Genomic DNA, 16,334 nt, shown 5'->3' with positions numbered 1-16,334 from the left:
TATGTGTGTGTGTGGATGTTTCCCAGAGATGGGTTGCAGCTGGAAGGGCATCCACTGTGTAAAAACTTGCTGGATAAGTTGGCGGTTCATTCTGCTGTGGCGACCCCGGATTAATAAAGGGACTAAGCCGACAAGAAAATGAATGAATGACTAAAACACTGTATACGGGTGAAAAGTTTTAGTACTTTAGTAGTATTGTTTATTACTAGTAATTTAGTAAGGAAGAATCTGTGTTAACAACTATTTCAGCATGTATTTTTGAGGCAATTTCCTGAACTTAAAGGGGTAGTTCACCCAAAAAATGAGAATTTACTTAATATTTACAGGCCTCCATTGGCCGCACCCCAGAAATAAGTCCTATTTTTCTATACGAATCCTCTGCACAACAATAAAAGCATAACAATTCTGTGCTCTGTGTTCAGTTTTAGCTCTTTTCTTCAGACAGGAAGTTTTTGCACAGCTGAATTTAATTCTGGACCAGCATTTATCTACTTCTGCAAAAATGCTAATTATGCCTCGTTTCCACTGACTGGTACAGTACGGTACGGTTCGGTTTCAAAGTTTCAGTCGCATCAATCTCGCTCGAATAAATGTCTACAATAAAGCTGCACAGGCCGTTCACATATCCTATTAAAAGCACTTCTCACAAAACAGACGCTTTACAAACATAAATACTTGTGTATAAATGTTTATTACAAACTTTTCTATGAACATGATTTGATTATAACTGCAGATCAATGACAGAATAGGCTACTGTAACGTCTGTAATCATATAAAATAAATAAATAAATGAACAAATATGAACACATACAGACCCTTACCGTCCTCGATATGTTACCAACTGCAGAAAAACTACACACAGCGTACCTTTCGTTCTTAATTAGGTTCAAAACAAAACAAAGTATAGCCTACAGTCAGAGTAAACCTCTCATCTGTGTCTGTAATCTTCAGCAGCTCATGTAGTCTCTGTTAGAGAGTAATTCCATCATTCCCAGTCAGGCCCGGATTGGCTAATCGGGAGGATCAGGAGAATTCCCGGTGGGCCGGTTCGTTTTTTGGCCGCGAGGGCCGGTGTCCCTAGCTGCAGAATCTGTTGCTCTCAGCAGTCACACTTTTCAAATTTATTTATTTACTTGACCACAGCCTTTTCATTATTTTACCGCAACAATTTTAATGATTATAAAACTCAGTTGTGTCTCCTTTATGAATGCAGCTATTGTGGTCCAGCGGTTAGCACGTTAGAACAAGACGCTGCGGACCCGGGTTCGATCCTCGTTAGAGTAACTTATTGTTTTCATTTTTATTTTTAAGACATATAATACTGTTAGGGTTGTTGAACATTTGAAGTTCTAAAGCAGCTGTTTTCTCAAAAAAAGACGTGATAGTGTCATTAGAAACTGATTTGGAAATGACCTTATTTTAATATAGTCAGTCGTGAACTGAGGTGGGCCGGTCTGAGGCTTGAAACTCCAGGGCTGAAAAGGTGTCCCACTCCGGCCCTGTTCCCAGTTCATATTAGTCCAAAAGGTGATAATAAAGATTAAAACAAGGCAGTTTGTTCACGTTTGCTGAAGAAATAACGTGCTCCCTTTTTCCCGGCTTTTTTTCCGCGCTTCACTCTCGCGTTTGTCCTTTTCTTTCTGAATGTTGTCAGCTTCTCACAGGATCGGGTTTCCAAAGCTTGTCAATAATCAAGTGCACTTTATTATTATCAGCTCAAGAAGTCTGTTATTTCAGATTTAGAAGCAACCAAGAAAGCGAAACCGCTCGTGCTTCAGACTGGCTCGTTAAAAACTACAAGGCACAGGGTAAATCTGCTCTACTCCATGGCTGCGTGGCTGTTCATCAAGACGACGACAAGGTCTGTTTGAGCCCGGATCAACCATGGCTCGATATTATATGAATATATAATTCTGCTGTAATTTCTTGCTGTGTATTTCAAACATGGCGGGTCCTTTGTTTACATTCTGGCTCGTTGCTTAAGCGAATGACGTATCTCTGTAAACCAATAGCGTTCAGCTGCGCGTCTAGCTCCGCCTTTTGGTACCCTTTCTTGTGTTTGGGACCCTTTCGAAAGGGTGCCGAAAAAGTGGTACGGTACGGTTTGGATCGGTACGACTTTAAACAGTGGAAACGGCAGGGGTGTCAAAATTAATTGTTTCTTCGGTGCACCGCGATGCAGACGCGGACAATTCGGTATCGGTTCAGTAATAATCATAACCGTTGACGTCATTTACCTCATATGCGCTCTGTCGCAAGGAAGACGATCGCGAGTATTTACAACGTTCTAACTACTTAAAACTTATAAACTGTGCACAATTTCCATGCGTGTGTTTGCTGGATCAGTCTTTCACTGACATATACAACAAAAGCCCCTATTTCACTGCGATCGAGATAATGAAAGTACTTCATTTCTCTCTCTCTCTCTCTCTCTCGCTCTCTCTCTCTCTCTCACACACACAGTGTCCCATTTGACCTTCTGGCGTGACTTCTTCTCCTCTCGGCTGTTTTACAGCGTTACTTCTGGATAAAGAAACGAGCGCGTGTCTGCAGAGTTTTCTCCACCGTGTCTATCATACATCAGCTGTGAGATCGCCCCTGCCGCTTATCAGTGTCACTCATCTGTAAAGAGCGCAGCGCGCAAGAGCCAATCGCAACCGTTTTTGTTGAGGGTGTGACCAATCAAAGAGGTGTAAGAGAACTAGACAAGGATCAGAAAGTGAGCTGGATATTTATATTTGTTTATATTATTTGCTAAATGCTCGTTTTGTTTAAAGTTACAGTTTATATATCTGACTGTTTGTATTAAATGACAAAATTGTATTACAGATAGTATATAAACATTAATATATTCATGCATTTTAATACTAGAACTGCTGCTGTGAAGAAAATATAAAACTGTGTATGAAAAGCATCGTCAATGCACCGTGATGCACCGAAATATCGAATTGAACCGAATCGATGGCATGATAATCATAACCGAACCGAACCGTGAGACTAGTGTAGGTTCACAGCTCTAGGAAACGGCAATAAAAGCGTACCTCTCAGTGGAAACGGGCCATTAGTATGCACAGCATCTCACACACAACAGTAGAAAATCAGTTATTATATGACCCTTACATGACCAATACAAATAATTGTTTGATTAAAAGAAAAAGAGACAAAAATAATAAAAAAAATGTATTCCTATTTCCCAACAATGTTGCAGAAAGTACACTAGTTAGATGTATCATAATAATTAGCAACCTGTTGGATATACATTATGAAAATTATAAGAATGTATCTTTCTTATTTTATTGCCTATGACTTTTTCAGGTAATAACCATACTCTCTTCCATTAAACTCTGTCAGAACAATCTGACCAGAAAAATGAACATCTTGGGGATGCATATGCAAAATAATGGAATATTCTCTTGATTGGGTGTGACTTGGCATGGACTGTAAATCCTTGACAACCATACAAATCGGGTTTTGCAGCTTTCCGCCTGTAGATGTGTGTGATGGTATTGTTTTATGACTTTATACGGTATCTCTTTGAAGCGTTTATCTGATGTGACACTCACCAAGCCTGAACGTGACTTTGATTGGCTGGCTTTTATGCCACGGCTCTGACTGGATATGTGTGTATGTGTGATGTGGATTTAACCGTGTCGTCTCTTGTTTCAGACTGTAAAAGATCAGATAACCCACTGCACCATGAAGCTCCGACAGACCACAGGAATGATGGAGTTCTGTCTGGAGGTTATCAAAGAGAACGACCCCAGTGGATTCCTACAGGTACTAACAGATACAAACAGGAATCAAGACAGAACATCGGAACAAAGCTGGGTTTTACACTATTCCTCCATATTGTCCCAACACAAATCCATTAATTAAAGTGGATTGAACATAAAAGAATGAAGCAAACAAACAATCAAAAAAATCTCAAGAATTGTCGTTTCAGCTCATTTTACCTTTGAACAAGTAGCAAAAGTCATTTTTTGAGTGTACAATTTAATAAAAAGGGATTAGTTACTTTGCTTAAAAAAGTAAGAAAATCTGCATTAACTTGGAACTGTTAAGTTGACTTATAATTGTGCACTTATATTTATTTGCTTAATAATTTGAACGCAACAGGTTAACTCACTTTTTTCAAGTAAAGTCAACTAATCGCTTTAAAAAACAGCAGTTTTACTTCCATATTTAAAAGGATTATTCACCCAGAATCTTAAATGACCTCATCATTTGCTTCTTAAACCTTAACGAGTTTCTTTCCTCTATTGAAAACAAAAGAAGATATTTTGAAGAATGCCAATTGGCTTCTATGGTAGGAAAAAATGCAGAGGTATGTTGAGTATCTAAAATCTACACAAGTACAAGTACAAGTACTTGCAGAAATTTTTACTCAAGTAAAAGTAACAATCTTAAAAGTTACTCGAGTAAGAGTAAAAAAGTATCTGATGAAAATATTACGTAAATAGTTGCTAGTTACTTTTCATTATATATATATATATATATACATACAGCCGAAGTCAAAATAATTAGCTCTCTTCTGGTGAAAGTCTTTCTTGTTTTCATTCATTCATTTTCTTTTCGGCTTAGTCCCTTTATTAATCTGGGGTCGCCACAGCGGAATGAACCGCCAACCGCCAACGGTCTGCGGATGCCCTTTCAGCTGCAACTCATCACTGAGAAACCCAGACACACTCATACACTATTGATAATTTAGCCTACCCAATTCACCTGTACCGCATGTCTTTGGACTGTGGGGGAAACCGGAGAACCCGAAGGAAACCCACGTGAACGCGGGGAAAACATGCAAACTCCACACAGAAACGCCAACTGAGCCAGCCGAGGCCCGAACCAGCGACCTTTCTTGCTGTGAGTCGACAGCACCACCTACTGCGCCACTGCGTTATAATTGAAAATATTTTAATAAGTAAATTTTTTTCATTTGTAGAGCAAAAAACTGCATTTTTGAGGGTGCCTCACACAGGTGAGTGGGCTTGACAAACCACCTGTAGAAACACTCTATGTGCACCGGACACTTTTCTTATACTCCATACAAGGATTCAATAAGGCAAACAATGTTTAATTGTGAATGTACCACACAACCATTTTGCACTTGTTTAATTCAACCTTAAGTTATCTCTTTTACACAATATTGATCCGTAATACAATGCAAGATAGTATACAAGAAATGAAAAGATTTTTGTAATTTGTAGAAAAAAGCTGAAAAATGTCAGTGTTGTGAAATATAAACTAGGAATATGTATTTATTTTTGGATTGGATTAAAGTATGGGAACAAGCTTCCACAGGTTTCCTCTGCAGGAGTTTACCTGCTGTTTAGATCGACCCTCAGCATTTAAACTCTTTAAATAATTGAGGTTTCATAGCTTTGACTGTACAATAGTAAGAGAAGAATGCTCCAGACGAGCACTCTTTACTCTTTACTGCATTTTTTATGAAGTATTGATTGAGATGTTTCTTTGAGTGCCTTCGCAAAGCATGTAATGCGAGTCAGAGATCCCTGGCCAGCGGAGATTTCTTAAAAGACAGACAGAGGAAGAGAGAGAAGACCGACCGACTGTACATCAGTTTGCCTTGATCCTCAAAACACAAAAGAGAAAAGTGAATGACTGAAACACAGTAAAATCTCTTAAACCAAGTCTTTTATAGTTTACAAAAGTTAGCAGATTTGTCCTTAAAGAAGAAGTTCACCAAAGCAATACATGTCTCGTCATTTAGTTTCAAAGTATGTTAATTAAGAATATACACTGTAAGCCCCGATAAGTTGAGTTTACTCAAAAAAAGAGGAAACTCATTCATTCATTCATTTTCTTGTCGGCTTAGTCCCTTTTTCAATCCGGGGTTGCCACAGCGGAATGAACCGCCAACTTATCCAGCAAGTTTTTACGCAGCGGATGCCCTTCCAGCCGCAACCTATCTCTGGGAAACATCCACACACACACTCATACACTATTTAGCCTACTCAATTCACCTGTACCGCATGTCTTTGGACTGTGGGGGAAACCGGAGCAGCTGGAGGAAACCTACACGAAGGCAGGGAGAACATGCAAACTCCACACAGAAACGCCAACTGAGCCGAGGTTCGAACCAGCGAAACAGCGACCTTCTTGCTGTGAGGCGACAGCACTATCTACTGCGCCACTGCCTCGCCAAAAGAGGAAACTGGTTGTCCTAAAAAATTTAAGTAATGTATACTTAAAAAACTTGAGTGAGCTCTACTTAAAAGATAAGAGTTGTTCAAATATGCATCATAAGTTGAATAGACTTAATACTTATTTATTATTAGAGTCAATTTACTCCAGGCGATGCAGTGGCGCAGTAGGTAGTGCTGTCGCCTCAGAGCAAGAAGGTTTCTGTGTGGAGTTTGCATTTTTTCCCTGCGTTCGCATGGGTTTCCTTCGGGTACTCCGGTTTCCCCCACAGTCCAAAGACATGCGGTACAGGTGAATTGGGTAGGCTAAATTGACCATAGTGTATGAGAGTATGTGTGTGTGGATGTTTCCCAGAGATGGGTTGCGGCTGGAAGGGCATCCGCTGTGTAAAAACGTGCTGGATAAGTTGGTGGTTCATTCCGCTGTGGCGACCCCGGATTAATAAAAGGGACCAAGCCGACAAGAAAATGAAGGAATTTACTCCACTTATCTTTTTAATTGCATTAAAATACACACAAAATAATACACAGGGTTGTTTTTATTCAAATTACCTTTCAAGATATAAAAAAAACAATTTAAATGCTGTGCAATACAACTTATAAATCAGTTTGCCTACTTTTCTCTTAAGTGCATCTACTCCAACAAGAGATACTAACCCCAGTTTTAAATGCTCACTAAATATGTTGTTAATATCCCCGAGAACATGAACACTTCTTTTAACTTCTAGACTTGAGCGATAGTTCACCCAAAAAATGGAAAGTTACTCACCCTCAAGTTAACTGAGCACAAGTTAACTTGAGGATTAACAGTTGTTACAAATAGCCGATAAAATGTTTAGTCTACTCACCGAAAGTCTGAAATCACCTGCTACTGCAACAGCAAGAAAATGGCGTTGCCTGACTTGAACTGTAAGTCAGGTTGGGGTTGGGGTGTGATCAGTCAAAAACTTTGAAAACATTAGTACTTTAAGTTATTCACACAAGAAACTTTGTTTACAAAAAAGTATAATTTACTTAAAATGTTATAGTAATGAACCAAATAATAAATTATTTAAGTACTTTGCACTTAAACTGTACAAATAAACATGAAATCCGTGCTAACAGTGTATGTATACAATGGGGATTATTAATTATCCTGCAAAACAAAATATAGAAATAAAATAAATACACTTTTACACAATGAATACAATCTCGTACTCTTTCTTAATAACTCCATATCTCTAAAAAAACATTGTGCATTTCTGAGTGCGCCTCACACAAGTGAGTGGGTTTGACAAACCACTTGTAAAACACTCTTCTCTCCATGTGCAGCTGACACTTTACTTAAACTCCATCTTACAAGGACTCAATAAGGAAAACAGTGTTTGCTTTTGAATGTACTTGATTTTCATGCACAATATTGTAAAATACTTGGTTCCACACAATTGATTTGTGTTGTTACAACATTAAGATATTAAGGTAACTCATTAGTTTGTACAAATTTAAGTGGATTGAACATTAAAACAATTAAGTTGTCCTAAACAAACTCAAGAATTGTGTTGTTTTAGCACATTTTAATCAAGTAGTTTGAACAAACATCATTATTTAAGTGTGTATTTATATGTATAGTTAGTAGTTTGGTAGGTTAGTTATGTTAGGTTTAAAATAGCTGTTATTACCAGTGTCGTGTTCGTATTTATGATTGTTTTTTTATGTTACAACTTTAACAATTTCATTTTAATTTAATGTATGTCAACTTGACGTAATTAAATTCGATTTTCTTGAACGACACAGCTGAACTCTTTCTTTCAGATCTCAGATGCATTGATAAAGCGCGTCCTGGCGTCTCAGGACCAGTGGGTAAAAGGTGCATTGGAGCCAAAAGTTTGTCCAGAATTCGCCTTGACTGTCAACACAGACCCTCTGATGCAGTCCATTCTCCAGCTGGACTTCACCCAGAATAAAGGTGAATATGTAAAAACACACCAAACGGATGAGATTTAACAGTAACTCTTTGTGGCCACCGATAACAAATATTGCTAAACACTTACATAATAAGGTTAACATGTTTTAAAGTTACAATTTTGAAGGTGATTTAGTAAAATTCCACATTAGATGCACTCAATGTAGTATACAGTATGAATCTGTTCAGTATGAGTATTCAGTTTGAGATTCGTAAGGTATGATTTTAAAAAAATACTCTCAAAGAATGCATTAAATGAACAGAACATTGCAATAGATCTGTTTTTAATAATACAAAGCATTTCTAAAATGAATATAGTTTTTTAAACTTTCTGGAAACCACTGAAAAATACCTCACTGAACTTCTCCATATCTACACCCCTTCTCGTACCCTTAGATCTGCCAACAACTTCACCCTGGTACCACCTCGCACTCGATTGAGCACAATGGGAGACAGATCTTTTAGCTCTATGGCTCCTCGGCTATGGAACTCACTTCCCCTAGATCTTAGGAGCAGTGATAGTCTTCACACTTTTAAATCCCGTCTAAAGATCCATCTTTTTAAGCAGGCTTTTACTTAACAATTTTTTTTTATCATGTTTTTATTATGTTATTTTATATTCGCTATTGTGTTTTAACTTGTTTGGTCAATGATTGTTTTTAGTAATGTTTAATTTGTTTTGCATGTCTGCTGATGCTTATTGTAAGGTGACCTTTGGTGTCTCGAAAGGCGCCATTTACAAATAAAATGAATCATTATTATTATTATTATGGAAAAAAAGGCTACCACATAGCCAAGACTTATGCTTTAAAATACCATCAGATGGCGTTCTCCCCTATGACTGTAAGTTATCTTTATATTTTTCTGAATTAATAGCTTGTCTGTCATTATTAGCTAGGCGGTGCATTTTGTTGCAATGAAAGTCTCCCCCCATCCCATACTCAGTATATTAAAGATGCCTTATTTTTTTGGTAAATTCGAAAAAATTAAACATAGTCCTCGAGGTTCAGTGGTCAAATGTTCTAATACAGTGGTTCTCAAATGTTTTTCATCAAGTACCACCTCAGAAAAAAATCTTCTCTCCATGTACCACCATAATGAGCAGTATATATGAAATACAGGAGCGGAGTAAGCCCAGTAAAGCAACTACAGCTCTGTACAGTTCAAAAGCGTGGCAGATTAAGAATTATTAAGAATTATTACTATTGTTAGCAACTTTAAACATAAAGGGCCCTATCATACACCCGGCGCAGTGTGGCGCAAGGCGCGGCGCAGTAGTCTTTTGGTAGTTTCAGCTTAGCGCAAGTGTGGTTTTGAGGCGTTGCCCTACTCTGTTAAAATAGCAAATGCATTAGCACTCATTTGTGCGCCCATAGGCGTTCTGGTCTAAAAAGGAAGGCGTTCTGAGGCGGACCGCGGGCGCGTTGCTATTTTGAGAAACTATAATAGATTTTTCATTAGACCAAAACTAACCCGGTCTAAACTCCAGCGCAGAGTTGCGCCTCGCTTACACACTGCTTAATACACACAAGAGAGCAATAGGCAAATATCTTTACATATGAAAAATGTAAATATTAAGGATATATATAGGATATAATAAGAATAGATATAGGATATAAATTAAAAGGATTAAAATATTACAAAAATTATTATTTTCTAGCCTACATAAATATAAAAGCCACTGCCTCCATGCCTTCTTCATCTCGGGAGGCTTTTTCAGTTTATTCATAACAATTTGCTTTTGTATAATGTTATTATTATTAGCAGTATTATTTATTATATCCATATTCATATTTGTTTTATTAAAAACAAGCTTCGATTTGTCCAACTGTCAGGTTTTAGACCATATGGGGCACAGCATGTGTTTTAGAATATAACTCAGGTTTTTGAACACACTTCGTTATTGTTGTTCATTTCTTTGTTTGCTGGAAATTAAAACTGAATTTAGAAATAGTTTTGATACAAATGTTTGCGCTTAACAAATGAAATTAATTATTTATAGGCTAATGAATGTCTGTGCGTACAACACGTTTCCTCATCCACGAGAGTAAAAGTAAACAATGAGGAGGCTCATCTCTCATTCTCGCGCTGTAGATGCTCTGTAACTGTTTTCTTATTAGTGAAGTGTTCAGTTTTTCCATTTACGAAGTCCGCCATGTAAATAGCAAATGCACCATGGCGCGACTCAACTGCCTCTTAAAGGTAATGGGAGATGAGACTCTGATTGGTTTATTCTCAAAACACACCTATAACTCATAAAGAGAATAAGCTCAACCCTGTTAGACCATGCTCCACGGCGCAAAGTGGATTTTTCCATCCCTATATTAGCAAAAGTGGATTCTGACACACCCTTAATGATTTTGCCCCCTGCGCGTTGGACTTTGCGCATGGACCGTCAAAATAGAGCCCCTTGTCTTTTTCACTTTTGTTTGTTAACTGTTATTAACAAACGTACAAAATAGAATTTACAAACATATTTATCAGGAATCAGGTTATTGCAAAGCTTATTAAATAAAAAAAATTTGATTAATAGAGGTATTAAATATGTTAAATAATAATAAAAAATGTTATATAAAATAATATAAAATATAAGTCAATATAAAAAGGCTATATAAAATATAAAATAAATATTTTAGGTTAAACCTTTTAATTTAATTAGGTAATTATACCCAAATATAAATAGACAGATAGAACCCTCAGCCTATATATATATATATATATATATATATATATATATATATATATATATATATATATATATATATATATATATATATATATATATATATATAATGACGGGGAGTGACACTGACAACAGAGGCGTGGATCCAGGTGCAGGTTTATTAAAATTGTCAGGCAAGCAGTGGTCAATACAGGGGCAAACAGATGTATGAGGGTAATTCAGAGTCGAAGTCAAAATAACAGGCAGATGGTCAGAGGCAGGCAGCAAACAGAAGTAAACAAATAACCAAGGCAAAGGATCAAAAACACGGCAAAGGCAGACAAAGGAAAACTCGTTGTAATGTCACTATCAGTAAACAAGACCCAGCAATAGTGAGTGTTTCTGTGCTGTTTATGTAGTGCAGTGATCAGTCTAGAAGCAGCATCAGCTGTGGGAGTCTAATCAGTGGAGACTTGAAGCAGGTGTGTGTGTGTGTGTGGCATGACTGAATATGTAGTCCATTTAGATGCAGATTTGTAGTCCTATGTGTGTGTGTGTGTGTTTACCAGCGACCTCTGATGGTTAGATCGCTGGTGATCGTAACAATATATAAATAAGCTGAATCCGACAGTTTCATTTATTTGATAGTTTTTTCATATTTCTTGTTTGTAAAGGCTTAATACAAAAAAAACAAAAAAAAGTAAACATTGATTTTTTTGTACTGTTTTCATTTAAAGGAAAAAGTTATAAGAGCCTGGATGGTAACATAGACTTTGCAAACTCAGTTTGCAAACATTTAAAGGTATAGACATCTATTATGTGTGGTCTTGCCAGTTCTTTTCTGGCTTTTTAATATTGTCATATCGATATTGGAATTATATCGTATCGACCGAAATTAAGAAATATATTGTGATATAAGTTTTTGCCATATCGTCCAGCCCTAATGCTACTTAAGGTGCATTATATAATATTTGAAAATATGCATTGTCTATTGTCCCCAGTTAATGGTCCCCACAGTTTTACCTCTAGACTCATACAAGCAACACCTGCTTTGTCCAATATCATCTTTCAGATGGTCAGGAGGCTGCATTGTTGAAACAAATGCATGCAGGTGACCAGAAAGAGGAGGAGAGCACCGGAGGTATTTCAGAGCTGCTACAAACAGTTCCTTTATGATACTAGACCCCCACCCCAACCCACTGCCCCCTTCTCCTGCGTATGTTTTAGAGGCACCAGTGACCTTCAGGAACTGCTTACCCCCATGCATGTCACTACATGTTTACCCCTGTCTGAATCTGCCGTGAATGACAGTGTTTTGATTAAGTGTGTACTCTGTAAATTCTGTCTTTTAGCAGAAACCCCCACAGTGCCTCCTGCACCGCTGCTGCAGTTGGAGAAGTGCTGCATGCGGAACAACAGCGCCACCTTGGCCTGGAGGATAACCACAGTCCAAGCCCTGCCTGTAGAGGGTTACGTCCTGGAACTGGATGACGGGAATGGCGGACCTTACCGGGTACCTCTTAAACATCTACCTTTCCACAATGTGATCTTTTAGAATTCAGAAAAACAAAGGGATCCACTGCTTAAAGGGGATGTAACATGCTCACTCTGCCCAATCGCATATTAATCTTAAGTGTCTATAGACCTTTTTCTTGGAATGCAAAATTACCCATTATGCTTTGCGTGCATGCGCAAGGAGAATGCGAAGAACTTCCGGTCGGCAGCTGATGCGTGTAAACCGTCACATTTGGACAGCTTTGAAACGATAGTTTTAATCTATTTACCTGCTTTTATCCTCTTTGAACTAATACTGTTGGCCATCAGCACCATCTCCTGGACTGATCATTTAAAGAAATGCGATCTTATAGGATGGAAAACAGTTGCTGTGAGGCGTTTTCCCCTCGGTGTCAGACGGCATCTTCTGCAGTTTAAATGAAGCCTCGTCATCGCTAAAGTCAACATTTTTCTCTTTATTTCAAATATATAACCAGCCCAAACACATGTAGTTCATCAAAATGTTTGACACACACACGTAGCCTGTACTGTGCCACTGACACACTGGGCTCTATTTTGACGGTCCATGCGCAGAGAGCAAAACGCAGGGCGCAAATGCTTTCAGGGCGTGTCAGGACGCGTTTTGGCTAATTTAAGGACAGGAATTCTGCCTTGCGCTTCGGCGCATGGTCTAAAAGGGTTGAGTTTATTTTCTTAATGAGTTAAAGGTGTGTTTTAAGAATAAACCAATTACAGTCTCATCTCCCATTACCTTTAAGAGTCAGCTGCGTCGCGCCAAGAGCGCATTCGCTATTTACAGGACGCAAAGTAAGTCTAAGTGGAAACACTGAGCATTTCACAAGCAAACAGTTCACAGTTTATTAACAGAAAACTGTTAAACAGAGCATCTACTGCGTGAGAATGAGAGATAATGGATAATGGATTTCACTTTCGCTCTTGGATAGGGAAACCTTTACGCACAGACATCAATTAGTCTATAAATAAATACTTTTGTTTGTTAAGCGCAAATATTCGTTTAAAACTATTTCTAAATTCAGTTCTAATTTCCAGCAAACGAATAAATGAACAATAATAACAAAATGTGCTCAAAAACCTGAGTTATATCCTAAAACACATGCTGTGCCCCATATGGTCTAAAACCTGACAGGTGGGCAAATCTAAGCTTGTTTTTAATAAAACAAATATAAATATGGATATAATAAATAATATTGCTAATAATAATAACATTATACAAAAGCAAATTGTTATGAATGAACTGAAAAAGCCTCCCGAGATGAAGAAGACATAAAAGCAGTGATTTTTCATATTTATTTAGGCTAGAAAATAATATGTTTTGTAATATTTTAATACTTTATATTTATATCCTATATCTATTCTTATTATATCCTATATATATCCTTAATATTTACATTTTTTCATATGTAAAGATATTTGCCTATTGCTCTCTTGTGTGTATTAAGCAGTGTGTAAGCGAGGCGCAACTCTGCGCTGGAGTTTAGACCGGGTTAGTTTTGGTCTAATGAAAAATCTATTATAGTTTCTCAAAATAGCAACGCGCCAGCGGTCTGCCTCAGAACGCCTTCCTTTTTAGACCAGAACGCCTATGGACGCACAAATGAGCGCTAATGCATTTGCTATTTAAACAGCGTAGCGCAACGCCTCAAAACGACTCTTGCGCCAAGCTTAAACTACCAAAAGACTATTGTGCCGCGCCTTGCGCCACACTGCGCCGGGTGTATGATAGGGCCCACTGATTTAATAACTGTGACAAAGTGAAAATATAGGCTAGCGTAACATCGAAATGACAGAAAAACACAAACCGTGGTAAAAACACACAAAATAAATCACAAACGGCTCGCGATTAGAATGAACAGCAAATCAGCCAGCAGAGTATCAATAACAGACTTTTATTGGTCATTTTTGTAAATTGCACGACTTTCATACCTGTTAAGTTTCATGCCAGTACTCTGGTTTGCTCTCTCTCTCTCTCTCTCTCTCTCTCTCTCTCTCTCTCTGTGTGTGTGTGTGTGTATGTGTGTGTTAAAGAGCCGCTGAGCTAACAGCTGACAGGCCGGGAACGCACACACACACTGACAGCAGACACTTGAACTAGGGGAACGTTTTTCTCGTATTTGTGACTCGCTATAACCTCATGTGACTGATTATAACGGCTTTAACAGACACATTTCTAAGTTGTGTGTCACAAAAACACTCTGTTATCCATTAAAAACGTCATTTAAACCCATTTTCGGAGCACAAATTACCAGTTGTACACGCTGTAAACGGAAGTTTTTAGCATTCTACCGGAAGACGCTGGTCGATATGACGCCCTCCATGCATCAGCCATGAAAAAGGTCTATAGAGTAGTCCTGCATCCATTGTTTCTCTGAAAGGTTGTTTTGAGGCTTTTTAAGACAAAAAGTGACAGCTTTCTGATTTTCTATAAACATATGAAATATCTTAGATTTCTAATTGGACATTGCAGCTGGTTTATCAACAGAAAATGCAGTCAAACATACATGGAAAAAGAACTGAAATGCTCAACTTTATTACCTACACCTTAATAGTACCAGGCTGGACCCCCTTTTGCCTTCAGAACTGCCTTAGTCCTTTGTGGAAATATTCCTCAGAGATTTTGCTCTATATTGACATGAAAGCATCACGCTGTTGCTGCAGATTTGTCGTCTGCACATACATGATGCGAATCTCCCGTTCCACCACATGCCAAAGGTGCTCCATTGGATTGAGGTCTGGTGACTGTGGAGGCCATTTGAGTACAGTGAACTCATTGTCATGTTCTAGAAACCAGTCTGAGATGGTGTTTAGTCCTGCTGGAAGTAGCCATCAGAAGATGGGTACACTGTGGTGGACATGATCAGCAACAATATTCAGGTAGGCTGTGGTGTTTACACAATACCCAATTGGTACTAATGGGTCCAAAGTGTTCCAAGAAAATATCCCCCACACCATTACACCACCATCCTGAACCGTTGATACAAGGCAGGACGAATCAATGCTTTCGTGTTGTTGATGCCAAATTCTGACCCGACCATCAGAATATGTGAAAAAAGTCACGAGTCAGGTTTGATCTAATCTTCTGTGTTGTTAACTTCAGCTGTTTCCCCTTTCAATCAGCGCTGGCGGGCATGCATCACTCACCTGTTTCCATTTGAGTCTGTTTGTCTCTCTATATATACCTGCCCCTTCTTGTTACTCTTTGTCGGATTATTGTGTTGATTAAAGCCTACGGACCTGCTCTCGCTCTCCAGTGAACTTTACATCTTAATCTTGTCTAGTCTAGCCCGGTTACTTTGATCATCAACTTATCGCTTTTGCTTACTGTGATCTGCGCAGTCTCCTCAGGGCTGATTTCCAGCGCTCGCCAGTTACAGCCCTCGCTCCGCTCCAAGGGAGCCAAGGCGGTTCACCAGTTGCTCTCACTCCAGTCTGCGTTCTCCCACTGTTGGTCGGGGATCGGCAGCTGCCTTTTTTCATCCTTTTGCAAATAAAACTCCTGATTTTGAACTTAACTCTCTCTGTTTTCTGTCCGAGCCTGACAAAAAAGTGTGAAGCCTTAGTTTGCTGTTCTAAGCTAACAGGAGTGGCACCTGGTGTGGTCTTCTGCTGCTGTAGCTCATCCGCCTCAAGTTTGTAAGAGATGCTCTTCTGCATACCTCGGTTGTAACAAGTGGTTATTTGAGTTACTGTTGCCTTTCTTTGAGCTGTACCTAGTCTGGCTATTCTCCTCTGACCTCTGGCATCAACAAGGCGTTTGTGCCCACAGAACTGCCGCTCACTGGATACTTTCTTTTTTTCAGACCAGCCCGTCTGGCACCAACAACCAGGTCACATTCAAACTCACTTAAATCCCCTTTCTTCCCCATTCTGATGCTCAGTTTGATCTGCAGCAGATCGTCTTGACCAGGCCAACCCTGTTCCTGGAGAGCCGCCTTCCTGCAGATTTCAGTTGCAGCCTTTATCAAACACACCTGCCTGTAATTATCACGTGGTGTTCAGGTCCTAATTAATTGGTTCAGGTGTGTTTGATATGGGT

The 16,334-nt window shown here is 38.6% G+C and overlaps 1 protein-coding gene across 8 annotated transcripts in view; it reads left to right on the top strand.

The window, feature by feature from the left end:
- trim67 (tripartite motif containing 67) overlaps positions 1-16,334 on the top strand; it is an 81,006-nt gene that overhangs the window by 40,389 nt on the left and 24,283 nt on the right. For 3 of the 8 annotated variants that reach the window (XM_087297971.1, XM_087297973.1, XM_087297970.1), the window contains exons 4-6: positions 3,667-3,777; positions 7,953-8,106; positions 12,118-12,278. In XM_087297971.1, the coding sequence (XP_087154097.1) occupies positions 3,667-3,777; positions 7,953-8,106; positions 12,118-12,278 (426 nt within the window). Of the gene's footprint in view, positions 1-3,666; positions 3,778-7,952; positions 8,107-11,837; positions 11,907-12,117; positions 12,279-16,334 lie in introns of all 8 variants that reach the window. The other 5 variants (XM_087297969.1, XM_087297967.1, XM_087297974.1 and 2 more) reach the window with 3 other exon arrangements.

Source organism: Danio rerio, chromosome 20 (assembly GCF_052040795.2).
Source record: "Danio rerio strain M-AB ecotype USA chromosome 20, GRCz13ab, whole genome shotgun sequence".
NCBI classification, from domain to species: Eukaryota; Metazoa; Chordata; class Actinopteri; order Cypriniformes; family Danionidae; genus Danio; species Danio rerio.
Note: the sequence above shows the minus strand (reverse complement) of the source record. Positions and strands in the feature narration are given on the sequence as shown.